Here is an 18,206-nt window from a genome sequence, read left to right as displayed (position 1 = left end):
AACTTTTTATTGAAGCAAGACCCCTCGAGTCAGCGAGGCATGCACCTTACTTTTTCCTCGCCGAGCTCCTGGAAATCATGCTCGCAAAGTGCGAAAACATCGGGGATGCTGTGAAGTCTTTCATTGCCGGTTTGTGGATCGCTTTAAGCGTCTGTTCGGTGTGTGTTCGCGGCCAGGAGGGTAAGAAAACGCCTGTTATGTTGACGCTTTTGATAAGATAAGGATTGTGACGTGGGAGACGGATTTTCGCACATTTCGTTAGCTGCAACTAGAGCTGATAAGTAACTCGCTTGGTTTGAAGAGTTTCCCCCGTTTTCTTTTAATTAATCGCACGATTATTAATAATCAAGACTGATGACGTAGGATGAGCACCCAGTCGGCAGCCTCCTTTAAAACACATTTCTGCTGTGTTTAAGATAGTTGTTGTCATATAACCCTGCTAACTATTGCTGTTTAATGCATTTTCATCAGAAACTATTATTGGAAAGGCCACCATACCTTGTCCTGTATTCTGCACTGTACACATCCACACTTATTTTGCTGTTCCGATCATCTTTATGGCTCTAAGCCAGAATTAAAGTGCATTAATGTGTCTGTATTTAGGTGCAAAGGTCGCCGATTGGAAGTCATGTTAACAGTTTTTACAAACTCTTTCCTTGCCCGTGTGTACCTAGTGATCCCAGCAATCCTTTCCCAGAGTCTTTTTCTTTCTTTCAACACATCAGTCAGGCCTGTTATGAATCACAGTGACCATATATAAACATAGACAAACAAGCTATTGCCCTGCAGACTATGACTCCACCAGTCAGCCATACCACAAATCTTCAGTGTTGTTTTTGTCTGTCTCTGGGGCTTTGATTTCCGCACATCGGAAGATGATTAAGCCCTGGATACATCATTATTTAACTTAGCAAATATGCTATGCCCCAGCTTTGGTGGGGCCTAGGTTTGGGGGAAACATTTCTACCTCCGGGATTGAATAAGGGGATGTAGTGACAGGTAGCATAGGTGAACATCCTGTCTGCTAGTGTGGACCTGTAAGGACCTGCCAACAAAGCATGAAGTGGAAAACTATATTGCTGGCTTGTTTCTGATGGACTGTCTGCTATCCTAACACCCAAGCTTTCGGTGGTTTAGCTCCTGAGATTTCTAAACAGGTCAGAACAGCCTGAACACAAACCCAACAGACTGTGGGTGAAACAGCCCAGTGATCAGGGGGGCAATTACTGGTCACCCAGACATTTCCCAACATTACGCCCTCTTTAAAGCTGGGAAAAGTCCCCCGTGGCCGGCCTCCGGAAGGTGACAGATCCATGCTCTGCTGCCCAGAGTTACAGTATGTGGCTGCGGTATTTCCAGGGAATCCTTTGGGGACTTGAGGGGGGACAATAACAGTCGAAGGTTTATGATATGAGGAACTGAAGTGCTGTTGGGAAGGAGGTGACCAGCTCGGCTGATGCAGGAGGAGACACAGGGCGAATGGAAGGCTACCCTGTAACTTCCAGTCAACAAATATTCAGGAGCCTTTTAAGGGAAGCAAGGACAGCGCTGGTGTTTAGGCACAGACTGACCCTGGTGCCTTCCTCAGGTTTTGACCATTCTTGGAGCACATTACTTGGGGGAGTGAGAAGTGAGGGCAGGGAGTGTTAGTGTCTGAGCTTGTCACCCCCGCAACACCAATCTCTGTGTGACTCCTGTAGGAAAACATTTTTGTGACCAACAGGAATCTTAAACCATCTGAATGTTTGTGTTTTCTGTTCCTCTTCAAGTGTTAGTCATAGCAAGATGTAGTATATCAGCACTATGCTTTTTTTTTTCCTTCCTTGCTTTTGCCTGGGGAAAAGCACCTCTTGGTACTTAATCTTAAACAATTATGTTTTGCTCTGTATCCAACGTGCAGGTCACAGGTGTTACAGTTGAGCTCTTCCCTCATTGGTATTTCAAAAAGTCGTGATGACAGAAGGATAAGCATGCCCTGAGCTGCCGTACATGCTCAGATTAGACTCGTTGCTCATCTGTCTTGAAATGGTGTATTAACAAAGCCTTTAATATTTGTATTTAATTAAGAGAGCCAGTTACGTAGCTGTCTCAGGTTATGTCATTTTGGCTTTCCTTAAGGTCTATAATTCCACTCTGCTCACTGCCGTCAGCAGCTGAACAGTTGAAAATATTAATCAACTAGATGCTGACTCAGTTTGTAAAGATTTGTGACCAAAAGGCAAAAGATGCTGAGATGAGTGCCGGGAAAAAAATGTTAGTAATGGAGAAGTTTAAGCAGTTAAACATAATAACTCAAGAAGGAAGTCACCAAGGATTTTTAAATTGATATCAGTGGTCAACTTTTCTAAAAAATCACTCAGGATTTTCACAAGTGCATCTGTTCGGAGGCTGAGAGGTAGCAGTGGTAGCACCAGTATTTTTTAATGTTTGAATGATTCATAGGTCAGCGTTAAGTGGCCTGACAAACAAATAAAAGGAAAACATTCCTCTGGTCTGGATGGAGCGTCGGTGAAGAGACAGCCACTGTCGCTCAAGACAACTTTAACAACATTACAAGAAAATCTGGCTCCTTGGAAGGAGAATTTAAATAAATGAGGCGTGGGTTAAGACCTCTGTATCGGTTTTAGAAGTGAGTGATTAGGAAACATGAAACTGAAAGAAAAGGAAATCAGAAGTTGTTAGAAGTTAATCTTGATTTTTACCGTGTGAACTGTGCCCTTTTTTTCTTGTCGTAGCTTTTCTTATAGTGCTTGTTTTGTGTCAGGTAATGGCTGTGGACATACGCTGCTGGCACCAGAGACGGGCACCGTAGCCTCCCAGAACTATCCGGGTACCTACCCCAGTAACACCTGGTGTAAGTGGAGGCTTCGTGTACCACAGGGGCGCACGCTGCGACTGCTCTTTGGAGATTTTGATGTTGAGAGCAGTCCAGGCTGCAGCAATGGCTCTGTGATGATCACAGGCAAAAACGGAGAGCACAGCCTGGGTGAGCACACCTCTTGATTGTTTTATTTATTTATTAATAAATAATAAAGTTAACATTTTTGGTGGGAGAATAAATGAATTTACTATATTGTAGAGAGTTTGGGGGTCTCTGACATATCAGTCAACAAATTTACTTAAATATTTCTTTTTTTATTTTATTAAACATCAAGTTCATTTTCAAGCTCTCTCCACATACACACTGTATGACACATCACATAGGTATGGCCTTTAACTGACCCTTCAGACCTGATTCTAGGGTCTACTTTCACTCCCTGTCACTCTCATCACGTTTGCTGACCCCACTGTGGGAATGACCCTCGCTGTCCAATCGTAGTTTTTCCTCATAAAATCACTTTGTGTCCATTTCTTGTAAGTTGTTAAAAGTCCATTTTAGTGTATTGTTTGCCAGCTCACATAAGCGACAGGTCAGTGCTGTCAAAACATTACCCCGCAGGTTCTCCCTGTGACCCCCACTCACACAAACTTTGCAGCTGGGAATGAAAAGCTTGCAGCTGCCTGATAACCAGATAATCAAGTGTTTTGGAGCGAGGAAGGAAGGATCAGAGTTTAGAAGCACTGCTTTAGCATCATTGCCCTAAGAAAAGTGGTCTAGCTGCATAATGTTACCCTGAGGCAATGAACCAAACAAATCCTGTTTTTAGTAAGTAAATGAAATCAAAGTCTGTCTTTTAAACAACCTCATGTACTTCTTTAGATTCTTTCTTTCAGGCACATGCACATTTTAGCAGCAGCAGGTATTGTCTCATGGTTCCTGCCCCAAGTCAAAGGTCAAACTGTTCTCATCCTTATTTTACTGAACAGCGACATGTCTTGTGTCATTAATTTAAAATATATAAATACACATTTTAAGGGAGAGGGGAATACAAAAATGTGGTCACACACCAGATGTCTGATGAGAACTTTCCCGTGTCCTCATCAAATCTTAATTGACATACTTACTGACAGAGACTTTGTTCTCACTCATTACTGATGATCTTCCAGTCTGGATTGTATAACTCACTCAGGACATGCCATTGTGTTGATGCACTGACAGAAAAGGCAAACCATATTTCACAGGAGACGTGTAGGTTTTGCAACCAGCTGCATCGTATCCTGAGGGCATAAAAGTTGCTCCAAATTAAGGGTTGAGAGATTCAAGAGATATTCCACTAGGCTGACTATTGTATACATCATCAGATTTCACAGCGCCTCACTTTCTTACAGAAACTTCTTTTTGTTTTGTTTTAGTGTTTTTCTGTCTAACAGACTGTCAAATCTTCATTATTAAGGACTGGAAATGGATGTTTATAGTGCACCGGCGTGTGTGCTGACAGGCGTATTTATGTTCTTGTGCTTTATAAACGTAGTTTGTGGGAATGTGTGTTCACAGGTCCTCTGTGCGGGAAGCTTGATGCAGCCGGGAAGAATGTGACATTTAATAGCAATGAAGTAACAATAATGTTCAAGTCGGGCCCACATCGCTCTGGACGAGGGTTTCTGCTCTCTTATGCCACAGATCAGCAGCCAGGTACTCTATAATTTATGTCTTCTGACTGATGTCATGCTGGGTAACTTTTGATGGAAGCTTCTTTGTTATTCCGATTGCATTGGTTTATTTTTTTTTCACTGTTTATTTATAGCAGAGTAAATTTGACGCAGAAGGAAATAAAACCACAGAACACCAGAGCATTTCTGGCCTTGGGTAATCTGCAGGGCCAGGGATGAGCCTGTGAAATATTTTAAAACCAACTGTGCACCATATATAATAAATGCACACACACTAAAGCACAGAAGCTAAAGGGGAAACAAGGCTGTTACATTATGTCACGTTATGGTTATTTGTCTGATTTATATGTTATATAGGTGCGAGTGGGGTTGTGAGAGAGATCTTTTTTTAAGTTTACACTGATACAATCATAACACTAGCTGTTCTGTGACTATTTATCCTTCAGTATAACACATTTGCCCGTGTGTTGACGTGCGCGTGAGTGTATGAGTCATTGCTTATTGGCATTCACCCTCCATCGCCTCCATGTTGGCTCCGGCGTGTTTGCTCAGAGAGCAAGAGTTCTTCTCCTTCTCTCGGGCTGAATGGAATGAGGCCTCAAGCTTCAGTCTGTCACTTGGACCGTCTCGAGCTCTCCTCCCCTCCTCTTCTTCAGCCTGTTAACCACTCCAAGCCCACTGCCGTCCTGTATTCGTCGCTATAAGGCTTCTGAACCCAGCGGCTACTTGTTTCTTGTTTTCAGGGGTTTTTTTTTATTTGTTTTTCTTTGTACCCCGGCCAGTTGTGACATGCGTACACCCGGTATGTTTATTCATGGATTAAACCACAAATCTCACTAAATGATACACAATATCAGATTCTCCTTGGGTATTTTTTTTAAATAACCATGTAGCCTTACTTACTTAGTCTGAATAGCCTATATTCAGACTAAGTCTTAATTTTCCCGGCTGTGGCCTTGTGTACTGTGCACTATGTATCATAGTTTCCTGTTTTTGCTCAGTTGTTTATGAAATCCAGCAGTGTCTGGAGCTAAGTCTGTACTCAGACATACAAACCACTGTCTGTTGGCTGTGATCACACATGGACCTTTCGCTTTGCTCACAGTAACAAAGGCGTTAGTCACATCAACAGTGATGACCACTCATGCCTGACTATAGCACAGTTGTAGCATCCCAGACCGTCTCACACAGTCTGTTGTCTGTTTGTGTGGTTGAGCGAATGCCGAGGTGGTGTTATGTAAGCCCGAGACACATGGTCCACCCGTACATGCTGTCAAAATGTTAAAAAAGATTCATTTTGAGGAGCACCGTTTGAAGTTTTCTGTTTTTGTTTTCAGATCTCATTTCATGTTTACAACGGGGATCTCATTTTAGCTCGCAGCATTTAAGGTAAGCCGTGGACCTCTGCGTCTTCATCTCCGATTCAGTAGAGCTGCAAGTATTTCTCACATGTTCTTCTGCTCCTTCTCAGCGTGTATTGCCCTGCAGGATGCAAGAAGGTCACAGGGGACGTGTGGGGGAACTCTGAGCATGGTTACAGAGATGTAAGCACAGCAGATTTCATTAGGAAAAGCTGTATTGTACTGTGCTTCTTATCAAATACATGTCTGAAAAGGCTCCATCTCTCTCTTCTGCCACAGACTTCGGTGCTGTGCAAGTCTGCAGTCCATGCGGGAGCTACATCTGACAGTCTGGGAGGCCATATCACTGTGAATCGTGGGAGAAGCCTTACACTGTATGAATCCACCTTTGCCAATGGAGTCCTTTCAAAAATGTATGTGTTTGTTTTCCACATTTTGAATGAGATCTTGTGGAAATGTCTAGCTGCTAGTTTAGTGTAACTGATTTGTATTGATTATCAATATTTCTTTTTCACTTCTTTTGACAGGGGATCACTTTCTGAAAAGAAGCTGCTTTTCATCCAAGGTATGAGCCTGACTTTACATTCACAACTCCAAATAAAAACAGAATCTAGTGATTTGCTGATCTCGTAAAGCCATATTTTATTCTGGATCTGCTTCTTTTAACTCAAAATGTTTTAATTTGGTGAAAGGTACGGGATGCAGACAGGCCATTTCAGTAGCTAGACTTTTCTACCATGAAGCCTTTCTGTTCTCACAGGTGGTTTAGTATTGTCTTGCTGAGATTATTAAGGCCCTCCCTGAAGTAGAGGTCATCTGGATGGGAGTGCATGTTGCTCTAAAACCTCTATATACATTTCAGCACTGGTGGGGCCTTTATAGATGTGGAGACCTCAATTTAATATGCACTGACACCCCCGTACAATCGACCGTTGTCCACATATGGTTTCTTCTTTGCGCGATAGAGGTTTAACCTGTTGCTAATTAACCTAATTAGTTGCATAAATTCCACCAACTGTTTCTTTTTTAGAGCCACTTACTTTTCCAGCCTTTTGTACCAACATGTTTTTTATTATTATTTTTTAATAGACGTCTTGCTGCCATCAAATTTAAATTGTGCTCATATTTTTAATATAATAGTAAAATGTCTCAGTTTAAACATTTTCCAAGTTGTATTGTGAATGAATTTATGAGATTTGCAAATCACTGCATTCTGTTTTTGTTTTGTTTATTAAAAATGTTTACATATTTTTTTACATGTTACACGGTGTCCCAACTTTATTTTATTTTAAATTGGGGTTGTATAACTTCAGATGATGACGTTTAATGTTCACGATGTTTGAGGAAAATGTTTAGACAACCTTCGGCATGGCCGAGCGGTGTTCCAACAAAGGTAGGAAATAGGATGGACCCCTGAAGTGTAAACACAGGTGGTGGAGCAGATGGCAAACAAAGACCTTGGATGAAACTCTCTGAACATCCAGGATGTTATGGAGACTGGGGGGACATGGGTTGCATGAAAGGCAGAGTGACAGAATTGCAGTGAGTTTTAAAGAACAGGAAGTCGACACCTATTCACCCAGAGGTGGTGGGCAGGAATCCGAGTGGATCGGAGTGATGACGATAGAATAGCGGGCGAGAAGACTTGGACAGCGTGGGAAAGAGGAAGTAAAGAAAAGATGAGAACAGCAGGAGTAGCGCAAACACAGCTCTTCCTCGCTGAAGCTAAAGGCTTCATTACTATCTGAAGCAACCGGTTTGCTGTTTAGCTTCTTTAAATAAAACGATTTACATTTCTGCACGTTATTTGTTTAGGGTTTTTTTTTTTTTTCTTCTTCTTTTCACTTTTAAGGCAAAACAGTGTCCATTACTTTCTTGATTTCATGCAGTTCATCACAGGGAACATGAATCTGTGTGGTTTATAATGAAAATGTGTAGGCGAGTGTTACTATGAAGCTCAAATTATAATTCATCAGTTTGTTTGTTTTCCTTTGATCCGTGAACAGAGTGTAACAACAACTTGGCTGTTTCTGCTTTAAACGCCTCATCTTTTGCTGATAAAAACAGTCAAGAGCAGACAAAGTCAAGGAACGCCAGAAATAATGATTTCAGCCATAACTTCCTGCTCTGGACAGCAGACAGTAGTGACCAGAGCCCGTGGGTGGAGATGGAGCTGAGCGATAGAAGCAACATCACAGGTAAAAATAACAATAATAAGTATTTGTGTACATAATATGCTTAGTTTAAGCAATTTATTGTGATTTCATGAATCAGAGATGGGCTATTTTTGTTGTTTAAAATCCATGAAGCCTTTTATTTCTTTTTGAATATTGATCTGAAACAAAATCAAACAAGCGTTGTTCTCTTTCGTCAGGAATAGTAACAGCGGGGTCAGATGAGTACTACATGGAATCCTACATCCTTTCATTTAGTAAGGATAGAAAGAACTGGAAGCTTTACAAAGATGCTGCAAGCAAAGAAAGAAAGGTAGGTGTTCTGCTTAATGCTTTCACTGCCCCAACTTCCTGAGCTTTTTAAAGCAGTAGACATGCAGATGCTAACTCATTTTGGTCTTTGTGGCTCTTAGGTGTTTCAGGCCTACACCGATGGACACCTCAGAGTGCTCAATAGCTTGTTTCCTCCTGTGGTGGCTCGATTTGTCCGCCTCCAGCCGCTGAGTTGGCATGGGAGGGCTTCAGCTCAGATTCAGGTCCTGGGCTGTCCTGTTAGTAAGGCCACACCGAGGTCTTCCCGTCCACCAGGCGGTGGTAGGCAGTAGCTCATAAGCTTCCAGATTATCCACAATAAAGTTTGGTTTGTTTGCTTTTAACATGGTTTGATTTGCAGCTGAGTTTCCTGATGTGAAGTTTTCCTGTCTCGATAATTCCCCAACAGACTCTCCGTCCATCAAAGTTAACTCGGGTCCACTGCTCCCAAGCCCCACTCCCACCACCACTGAGTGCACCGTGTTAGTTGAAACAAAACAGAGTATGTACTTGTGTCATCCACCAACTCACCTGTATGAAGTTTATACGAGTAGATTACAGTCACACCAGTGCAAACAGGGCAATATAGCCATTAATCTGATCGGCAGCACTTTGTACTTTGTAATAACAGCATTCCTTCCTCACACGTGTTCAGTTGTTTACGCAGACTCTCTTGCACTCTTGCAGGCTCCAGTCAGCCAGTAATAGTGGCAGTGGGCGTGGCCCTCGGCCTGATGATATGTGGCAGTTGTGTGTTGGCTGGATTCTGGTTGAAGCGAAGGTACTGCACATGTACTAATGTTTAACTTTCCTGTATGGACATACTGTCACTGATTTTTGATACATGGATTGCTGTCACGAAATGTCAACGTTCATTATTTTATTTAACCTCTGAGTTTGTTTTTTGTTATTTGAAATTGTAGGAAAAAAGATTCACAAATGAAGTACTCCTACTCTGTCCCCACAAGTAAGTCTAGCACTTTTCAGATTATTTTTTTTTATATACTTTTTAGTTATGAATCCTTTTTTAATGTTGCAATGATTTTATGGTTATGATTTTTGTGTAGGTTCTCAGAGTTTGAAGGAAAAGAGTTTTCCCGGCTCACAGTCGTACCCTCTGGTTCGAAACGTCCACGATGCACTACCAAACCCTCCTCTTAATGGTGAGAATTCACATTTTTATCAATTACAGGAAGTTGCTGGTGCTGCTTTGTTCTTCTGCAAGTGTCGTCAGCTGCTACCTTTTGAAGTTTATTTGTCCTGTTAAGTGTTCGGCTCTCCATCTTTCCCGCTCTAATGGTCTCTAGCTTCAGTGGTCAGTTTGAGTAGCTCACGCCAAGCCTGACAGGCAAACAGTTCTCTCCACGGGCTGTCCATTCTTTCCTCTGGCTCAGCCCATCACCCGGTCACAGCATAAACATTCCTTTCTTTGGTCCACAGAGGCTCACTGAAAGAGACCCTTTAATTGGAGCTCGATACAGGGCACTCAGCCTACTCCCCCCCCCCTCCTCCCAGCAGTCCCATCTCTGCCTCCCTTACCCCTTCCCTCAGTGAGGGGGCCCTTCTCTGAGAGGTCCAGTGATAAACAGGACAGACGGTCAATGCTAAGACAATCAAAGCCCTCAGTAAAGCTTGTCTAATTAAAATAGCTCTGGGTCTTAGACTCCCTGTGTGCTCTTGAAAGTCCAGGCCTCCCACACCACGGCGTCTTCTGCGAGGACAAAGAGTAGTCTGGATGGATCTAAGTGCTAGACCGTCAGCCCTCATCCTTGCGATTAGATGAGACGTTGTTGGTGGCCAGACTTCTCGTGCAGCGCTCTGCATTGTCCTAGAGACAGCTATTTGGTAGAAAAGAAGCAGAAGTTTCCCAGAAATTGATTTGCAAGATGTAAACAAGAAGTGGAGTTTTTCCCATTATCGAAAGTAGCCTGCTGCTACATGTTTTAGTATCTGTGTGTTTAAGTTTGTGTAAAAATGTCTTGATGCATGCTCAATCATCCCCGTCAGGAAATTACAAAAAGTTGATGTTGTTCATCTGGATGTCGCATTTCACTGAAAACGCTGCATCCAGATGAACAAAATCAACAATCAAACCATCAAATCATATAAAAATAGTGATCTGTGACCTACTGATCTGGCAAACCAAGAACTTTTAGGAGCTGCGGTTCTGCTGGTCGGAAATGCCGACAAATCCCATGACTTTAAAAGCACCCAGACTGGAGTTGCGGTGCATATCTTCACTCTGTTAAATGTAGAGTCTGTTTGTGCACCAAGAAAGTCTTCAGAGGAAAACTACCTCACAGAATTCAGAGCGACTTTTAGGATAAGCCAGAGTCGTTCTGGATGCTGTGCAGAGATAAAACTGAACTTTTGTGGAGAGAAAAACTGAGCAGCTGCTGACAGAAAGAAGACCAGGCTGCTCTGTGGTTGGGTGGCACGAATAAAGGGAAGAACAGATTTTATTAAAATTCAGATTTGGTTGTTGTTGTGCAGGCACTTCAAGAAGCTGGCTTCTAAAGCAGACCTCAAATGTTATAGGATACAGCAGCTTCAGTTTTTAGAACCTAAACATTATGTAAAAGTCTGTGTGTGTACGATGAAAGTAAATGTGCCCGGGCCCCTCAAACTAATCAACTGCCAAATCCAATTTGTGAGGTAACACTGAGTGAATAAATGTATTCACTAGTTTATTGTGTCTTTTTGAAAACAGTTTGGATTTTTAACTTTCTGCCATAGTTGCAGGATTGATGCTACTCTCTTATTGGTCTTATTTATAGTTAGGTCAATCAGGTAGGTCATGTCATTGGTAGCGTTTATGTGCGTGTCACTGTTTCTGTCTGTAAACACAACGGCTCGAAATGCAGGGGTGCAGATTGGGGTCATGTTAACAAGCCATTTATAATTTGCCTTGCATGCACTGAGGTCTTGAAGGTCAACCTAATGATTTATTTCTTTATAAAAGCCTTGTAAGGTGTGTACTGTCAGCATGTAGAAAGTACTGTATAAAGATTTGAAATATCAGGTCACATTTGACCTTTTCTTTACGGTGAAGTAAGTTTACATAGTAATTAATTTTCATAAAAGGTCGATCTTTAAGACTGTGCTTAAAATTCTGCTGCTTTTGTTCTTATTGGCAACAATTAGGAGATGATATACCGGCATATGGAGATACTGAATGTCACGATACAGGATAGATCCAAATATCATGTCAGGTTTGACCTCTGATCTCACGAAGGTTTGCTGTATGTCAGGTGACCAGGAAAAAAAAATCTTGTATGACTTTTCTTACATTTACATTTTCTCTTTTCTTCTCTAATCCTCCCAGACTATGCTGAGCCAGCTCTTACACCTATTGGACATAAAGTTGGCTCAACGTTTAAGCCTTCCTCAGAAGAGTGTTATACTGCCCCCTTCACCTGCAGCCATTATGACACTCCTGGCTGCCTGCCCGAGTATGCAGAGCCACTTCCTCCAGAGCCTGAGTATGCCACTCCGTTCTCAGATCAGCCCTCTGACTCCAGCATCATTCCTGCACCGACATCCAGCCACAGTCAGTATGACTGCCCCTCACACAGGGTGCTCTTCAATGGCTACTGCACTCCCGCGCTACATGCCAATGGACCAAGACCAGTCAGTGCTGTCTATGCAGAACCCAAGTCTTGTGATTCTTTACAACAGAAACACACATACGAAGATCCTTTGTGAGCACAGCAAACTTAGACTCAGGAAAAGGCTCTTTGGAGTTGAAATGTGTGTTGGCACCAGAGCAACACTTGGAGTGGTCTGAAGTTGAACAGTGAGCTGGACAGTGCTGTTCAGAATGCACTAACTGGACCTCCCGTGAGTGATGTACCCAAGGAAGTCACTATGCATATGAGGGTATTCAGACTAAACACTGAGAGCCACATGGAGGCAGATATTTCCATCAAGGAAGTATGGGATAGGTTTTTTGTTTGTTTTTTTCTTCATATTGCACAAATAAATACAGGCTCAGTTTGTCTCAGAGATACTGTTTGATGAAATGTTTAATCACATAACTGCACTTTCCAAAAGCACATACAGAAATTTATGTGTAGTCTTCTCCACAAATTAAGGCAAAACAAAAAATGAATATGTTACAAAGCATTGTATTCACAATGTATCATTTCAAAAACATTTATGAAGCACTATAAATTGTAACCTGTAACAAAGAGTACTGTTATAATTACACATAACCACTAGGTGGCTGCCACGAGCTTCAGACGTTAAGCAACAATGGACTGTGTAATTATTTGTCTGCGCAGGTAATTATCACCCGGTAACATACCAACAGCTAAAAATAACTGTTTGGATTGTAGTACAACTGAGAGGCACGAAAGGCAGTAAGATGACATAATTAGGAAGGACTGTCCTTTGCTTGGATGAACAGCTGTGTTCAGCCACTTTTCCTGGAGAAAGAAATGCTCTGTCTAGTTAAACAAGTCTCCAGAGGAAGAGTACGTTCCTTCTGCTGGAGGCCGAGTTATCGCAAAATGTTAACATTTAAAAAAAAAAAAAAACACCTCTACTGGCCTTGTTTGTTAGGCCTTTGCTGCTGTATAGCACCTTTCTCAGAATTAAGTGAAAAATTATAATAGTTATATTTGTATACTTGTATTATTTTTTTTTTTTACTTTATATTATATCCCATGGAAAGTTGTTTTTTGTATAGAAGACATGTGGTTTTATAAATGATTAAGTTACTAAATAACTTAATTAAACCTGTGACACTGATGTTTACTACAGATCCATGTTTAACATATAAAATTGTACTTGTTCCTATTTCATTCGTATTTCAAGGCATTTTGTATAAAAAGAGCCAGGTGGCAGTCCTCAATCCCATAATAAAATGCTACTAAAAGCCCATCAAATTACATTAATGTGACATGCTTTCTGGTATCATAATACAACACTGGGACTGCTGGATAAGGCACAATTACACAGATGTGTTAGCAACCAGTTGGTTTGGTGTGTGTGATGGATGAACATCAGGCTCTCTTGGAAATTAGATTTTTTTTTTTTTTTTTACCTGGATATATAAAGGACTGCTAAAATGGGGTAAATCTGTACATACACGACACTTCACTCACATACATCAGGACTGAAAAGCTGATGGAGAATAGAAAAAAAAATACATGAATTCTAAAAGTAAACTGTGGTTGTGTTTAAATAGAAAAGGTTTAGCGTTGAGTTTCAGCACAATCTTAGTGTGAAATATCAGAAAAACACTTGAAAAGGAGTGCAATATTACTGAATTTCCAATTTGAAAGCAGTTTTGCTTAAAGAACAGATTCCATAAGATGTTCAGTCTGTTATAATCTACCAGCCGCAGTAATTTACTCTCTTTCACTTTCAGCATCTGTGCTGAACTCTTCCCTCTGCCCCTCCTCCTCTCTTCCCTCGTGGGAGTAATGCACCAGAGACTGGTGTCTGTTCCTGGACAGTGCGTCTTTAAAGCGCAGGCCGCAGTCTTCGCATGCATACGGCAGCCCCTCTCTTGCTCCTTCTGGCTGAGATTTGCCCTCGTTCCCACTGATCGGTGTAGAGGCGGGATGAGAAGCAATTAAATCTGAGGAATCCCGAGTATTCAGAACTGCGTGTGAGTCGATACCTGGACTGTTGGGTGCATTTAACGCAGCGCCGGTTGGAGGTGTCGTTCTGGGGCGCCCGGGCTGACAAGCACGACCTGTGGGTCCTCGGTACACGCCTCCTGTCTCCCCTGTGACCTCAGGAGCCAGCCCGTGGACTGTGCGGTAGTGGAAACGGATCCCGGAGCGGTTGGAAAAGCCCTTGCCACAGATGCTGCAGATAAAGGGTCTCTCTCCAGTGTGGATGCGAGTGTGGATCTTTAGCGCTCCGGACTGGGTGAAACACTTGCCACACTGGTTGCAGCGGTAGGGCTTCTCTCCTGTGTGCGTCCTCTGGTGGGCACGCACCCCTGCCAGATGGGGGAAACCTCTGCCACAGAAGCCACATGAATATGGCTTTTCACCCGTGTGAATCCGCCTGTGGATCTTCAGCGCTCCAGACTGGCTGAAACTTTTCCCACAGTCGGAGCATGAGTAGGGCCGTGCACCAGTGTGCACATTGAGGTGTATGCGGAGGTTGCTGTGTGAATTGAAGGCCCTGCCGCACTCTGTGCAAATGAACCCGGCTGGTTTGTGAGCGTGCTCGGAGCGCTGGTGTTGTAGCAGCTGGGACGGTCTAGAAAATGAGGCGGAGCAGTGCATGCAGGGATGCAGTGACGACAGCAAGGTTGTAGAAGTCCTAACCCTCTCCTCCTGCTGCTGTGCTTGCCTGTGCTGGCGGTGGCACACCTGATTACAGGCATGAAAGGAGTGAGGGCAAGACAAGCATGGAAACGCGCCAGAGAGCCGAGCAGAGTGCGAGTGGGCGAGCTGGGGGCAGGGTAAACAGGACGTTAAAGGGCAGTGGTGGTGGTGAAAGTGATGGTGAGCGTGGGTGTGAGAAAACGGGGAGTCTGTGCCCTCCTGGCGGCCTAGTGTCTGGGTACAGGTTTGCAGGCCGGGGTGACAACACAAGTGGGGAAACATAGAAAGATGGGACAAAGACGCTCTTGAAGGAGGCACATCAGAGTTTTGGTTCTGGCTCTGAGTCCCTCTGTCTACATCCTCGTTCTGTGATCGGCTGGGCAGGCCCGTCTCTAGCTCAGATGTAGTGGTGGTGGTGCTGCTGGGTAAGGTGGACTCTGGTAAACACATGCTAAGGCTCACTGGACCAGCAATACTGAGATCTTTTGGGTGGGATATGGTCTCTGAGTGTGGCGGCAAGGACAGAGGCTGTCTGGATGTTAGGGTCTCAAATGAAGGAGGGAGACTGGAGAAAGGGCAGCCAGGGCAGGTGCAGGCATGATGCAGATCTAAAGCTGAAGGACAAACCAAACCACATCAGTAGGAAAATAAAATTTACAAGAAAATGGGTGGACTTGTTTATTTACACGGCTCCTACCTTCTCTCCGGTCTCTGGTCTCTCTCGCCCTCTGTGATGCCCCTGCACCCATCTTTTCCTGAACAGGTCTAAGTGGCTCAAGCGATGTAGCTTTGAACGCAAGAGCACCATCAGCAGCACCACCTCCTGCCAGGCCCCATGCTGCATTAAGCACATCTGGCGGATTTTTTGAGGAGTTTCCAGATGTGATAAGGTCACCGAGGAACTGATGCATCTCCATCCAGGAGCACTGACCATGCTGCAAAAGGTACACAAAGCATGAGTGCAGAGGCTGCATGTGGTGAGTGAACAGACTCCACACAGTCCAGTTAGCTGGCTCGTGTGAGCTACTGGCTGCTCTCAAAATAGGCTGAAAACGTGACGTTTTAGCTAAAGCAAACAACAGACTCGCTTACTTACAATATCGCTACACTTGTCTTTGTCCATGAATTCAAAATAACGCCGCCGCTGGCGCCACAAAACCCACAGCAACGAATTTAAAGTTTTAAATTTCGATAGCACGGCTGGAAACGGTAAAAGAAAGTTACAGCTTTTACACCTCGGCTGTCGACCATCCGTGTAGCCCACTTAAAACATCCCGTCACCAGGCATTGTAGTTCCGGGATTTTTAAATCACGTGACGGGAGTTGTAGTCTTTTTTTCTTTCCTCCTTCTTTTTCAGAAAAGACGGGCGTTTGTTTATTTATTTTTTTTAATATCTACTGGTAAGTTGTATTAATTTTTTTTTATGTATTTATTTAATTTATAGCATCTTTTGTATCCTGATAAACTGCAACTGTTATGTCAAATATCAAATGTGATTTTTGACATAACAGTTACAATTAGGCTGTAGTTACCTACATGTTTTGTTTTGTTAGGTTACACCTATTCCACTGCTGGAAATGCAGATCTAATCAGCCAATCACACAGTGCCTGCTCAGTACATTTAGGTGTGTAGACATGGTCCAATGGTCCAGAGGACCTGCTGAAGTTCAAATTGAGCATCAGAATAGGGAAGAAAGGTGTTGGTGAACGGTTGTTGGTGTCAGGCGGGCCGGTCTGTTAAAGAGTATCAGCCAAAAACAATAAATATCCAGGAAGCATCAGTTCCTCGAGTGGTCAGAGATCAGAGGAGAATAGCCAGGCTGCTTCAAGCTGAAAGGAAGGCAACAGTAACTGAAGTGAGCACTCATTTATGTAGAAGAGAATCCCTGATTTACTCCCTGCAGACAGGCTACAGCAGCAGAAGATCACACCAGGTGTCATTCCTGTCAGCTAACTACAGGAAACTGAGGCCACTGTTAAATCTTGCCTCGTATCAAGATTTTTTAGGCACATTTGGGCAGAGCATGATTTAAACACCACGGTCTACCTGAGTAATGTTGCTGACCATCTGCATCCCTTTGTGACCACAGTGTACCCATGTTTCAATGGCTGTTTCCGGGAGTATAGTACACTATGTTGCAAAAAAGCTCAGATCATCTGAAACTGGTTTCTTGAACATGAAAATCAGGTGGCTTCTGCGGTCGCTAGATGTCAATCCAATAAAGCACCTTTATTTGGGGTGCAACAGGATGTGGAGCAGACAAATCTGCAGCAACTGTGATGCCATCATGTCAAAATGAACCAAAATCTTAGAGGAATGTTTCCAGAACCTTCTATGCCATGAAAAATTAAAGCTGTTCTGAAGACCAAAGGGGCTCTAACCTGGGACTAACAAAGTGTATCTAATGACGTATCTGATGAATCTATGTCTATACACACACAGACTGTGGGTAAATATATAATGCCTTTTACACCCACAATTGTGGCCTAATAAATATATTTTTAAAGTTGTTATTGACATGAAATTCTCACCAGATGTCGGTAACAACCAATCCAGTCCACACATGCCAAGAAATTTACCCATAGGTGACCATAAATTATGTGTAATAATGAGAAATAATGCAGGGAAAAGTACTGAACACACAAAGAAAGGTAGGCACAATCTATCAGTAATTAGAAAGCAACCCTGCGGCTTTAATACCAGCTGGTTCACTCCCAGCTGATGGCTCATAAAAATGTTTCATTACCAAGTTGTCAAATATCTCATGATGAGATCTCTCACAAATCCTTCCTGTTTCAAAATATACTGATGGCACTGAGCACTGTTGGAGCTCTAATCTGGAAGTAGGAAGATTTCTGGCAGGAGTGAAAAGAATAATCAAGTGCCAGGGACCACTTGTGGAGAACTATGGAAAGACCTGGAATCAGCAGGCAACTCAAAGAAAACAATAAGTACTGCACTCAACTGCCATGGCCTGTATGCACACTCACCACACAAGACTCCACTGCTGAAGAAAAAAATACGTTGAAGTGTGTTTAAAGTTTGCTGAAAAACATTTAGAGAAGCCTGCGAAATACTGGGAGAATATAGTCTGCTCAGATTAGACGTAATTAAACTTTTTGGATGCCATATTTGGAGGTCAAAAAGACACTGCATATCACCCCCAAATCACCATACCAGCAGGGAAGTTTGGAGGTGGGAACATCACCCTACGGCACTGGCATGCTTCATATAACTCCTGCCATCTATGATGATGACGAAGGTGAAACAAGGGTGGACATTTCAGCAAGACAATGGTCCCAAACACACAGCCAAGGAAACTTGGTCTGTTAAAGACAAAAGAAAAGCTGCTAGAATGGCCCATTAAATCACCTGACCTGAATCCAAGTGAAAATCTATTAAAAATAGAGATCATGGAAGGGACCCACAGAAGCTCCAAGGTTGATCCAACTAGTTTCTCCATATAGGAGGCATGTGAAGCTGCCATCACCAGCAAAGGCTTTTATACAAATTATTACATTTCAGTAAGTGTGTTCAGTACTTTGTCCCTGTGTCAAGGACATCTGTGGCTTGATA

At 42.9% G+C, this 18,206-nt stretch overlaps 2 protein-coding genes across 4 annotated transcripts; one reads left to right on the top strand and one right to left on the bottom strand.

Moving 5' to 3' along the window:
• The first annotated feature begins 15 nt into the window (after positions 1 to 15).
• si:dkey-34d22.1 (discoidin, CUB and LCCL domain-containing protein 1) lies at positions 16 to 12,861 on the top strand. Its single transcript, XM_040012829.1, has 15 exons — positions 16 to 180; positions 2,765 to 2,986; positions 4,376 to 4,513; positions 5,829 to 5,880; positions 5,963 to 6,035; positions 6,132 to 6,265; positions 6,380 to 6,417; positions 7,859 to 8,050; positions 8,227 to 8,339; positions 8,440 to 8,620; positions 8,748 to 8,840; positions 9,026 to 9,119; positions 9,262 to 9,305; positions 9,406 to 9,501; positions 11,664 to 12,861. Exons 1-15 carry the CDS (start codon positions 78 to 80, stop codon positions 12,041 to 12,043), a joined length of 1,953 nt encoding a protein of 650 aa, XP_039868763.1. The 5' UTR covers positions 16 to 77; the 3' UTR covers positions 12,044 to 12,861.
• si:ch211-79k12.2 (uncharacterized protein LOC568844 homolog) lies at positions 12,266 to 16,001 on the bottom strand. 3 transcript variants are annotated; one of them, XM_040012832.1, is made up of 3 exons: positions 15,864 to 16,001; positions 15,326 to 15,563; positions 12,266 to 15,242 (listed from the first exon to the last, which is right to left on the bottom strand). In XM_040012832.1, the coding sequence occupies exons 2-3, from the start codon at positions 15,543 to 15,545 to the stop codon at positions 13,693 to 13,695; spliced, it is 1,770 nt and encodes a 589-aa protein (XP_039868766.1). In that variant the 5' UTR covers positions 15,546 to 15,563; positions 15,864 to 16,001; the 3' UTR covers positions 12,266 to 13,692. The 3 variants fall into 3 exon arrangements, with proteins under 3 accessions (XP_039868766.1, XP_039868765.1, XP_039868764.1); XM_040012831.1 differs by having other exon boundaries at positions 15,725 to 16,000; XM_040012830.1 differs by having other exon boundaries at positions 15,326 to 16,000.
• Positions 16,002 to 18,206: the final 2,205 nt, after the last annotated feature.

The sequence above is a fragment of the Simochromis diagramma genome, unplaced genomic scaffold (assembly GCF_900408965.1).
Source record: "Simochromis diagramma unplaced genomic scaffold, fSimDia1.1 OVJJ01000618.1, whole genome shotgun sequence".
NCBI lineage: Eukaryota > Metazoa > Chordata > Actinopteri > Cichliformes > Cichlidae > Simochromis > Simochromis diagramma.
The sequence above is the reverse complement of the archived record's forward strand: the minus strand, read 5'-3'. Positions and strand labels throughout refer to the sequence as shown.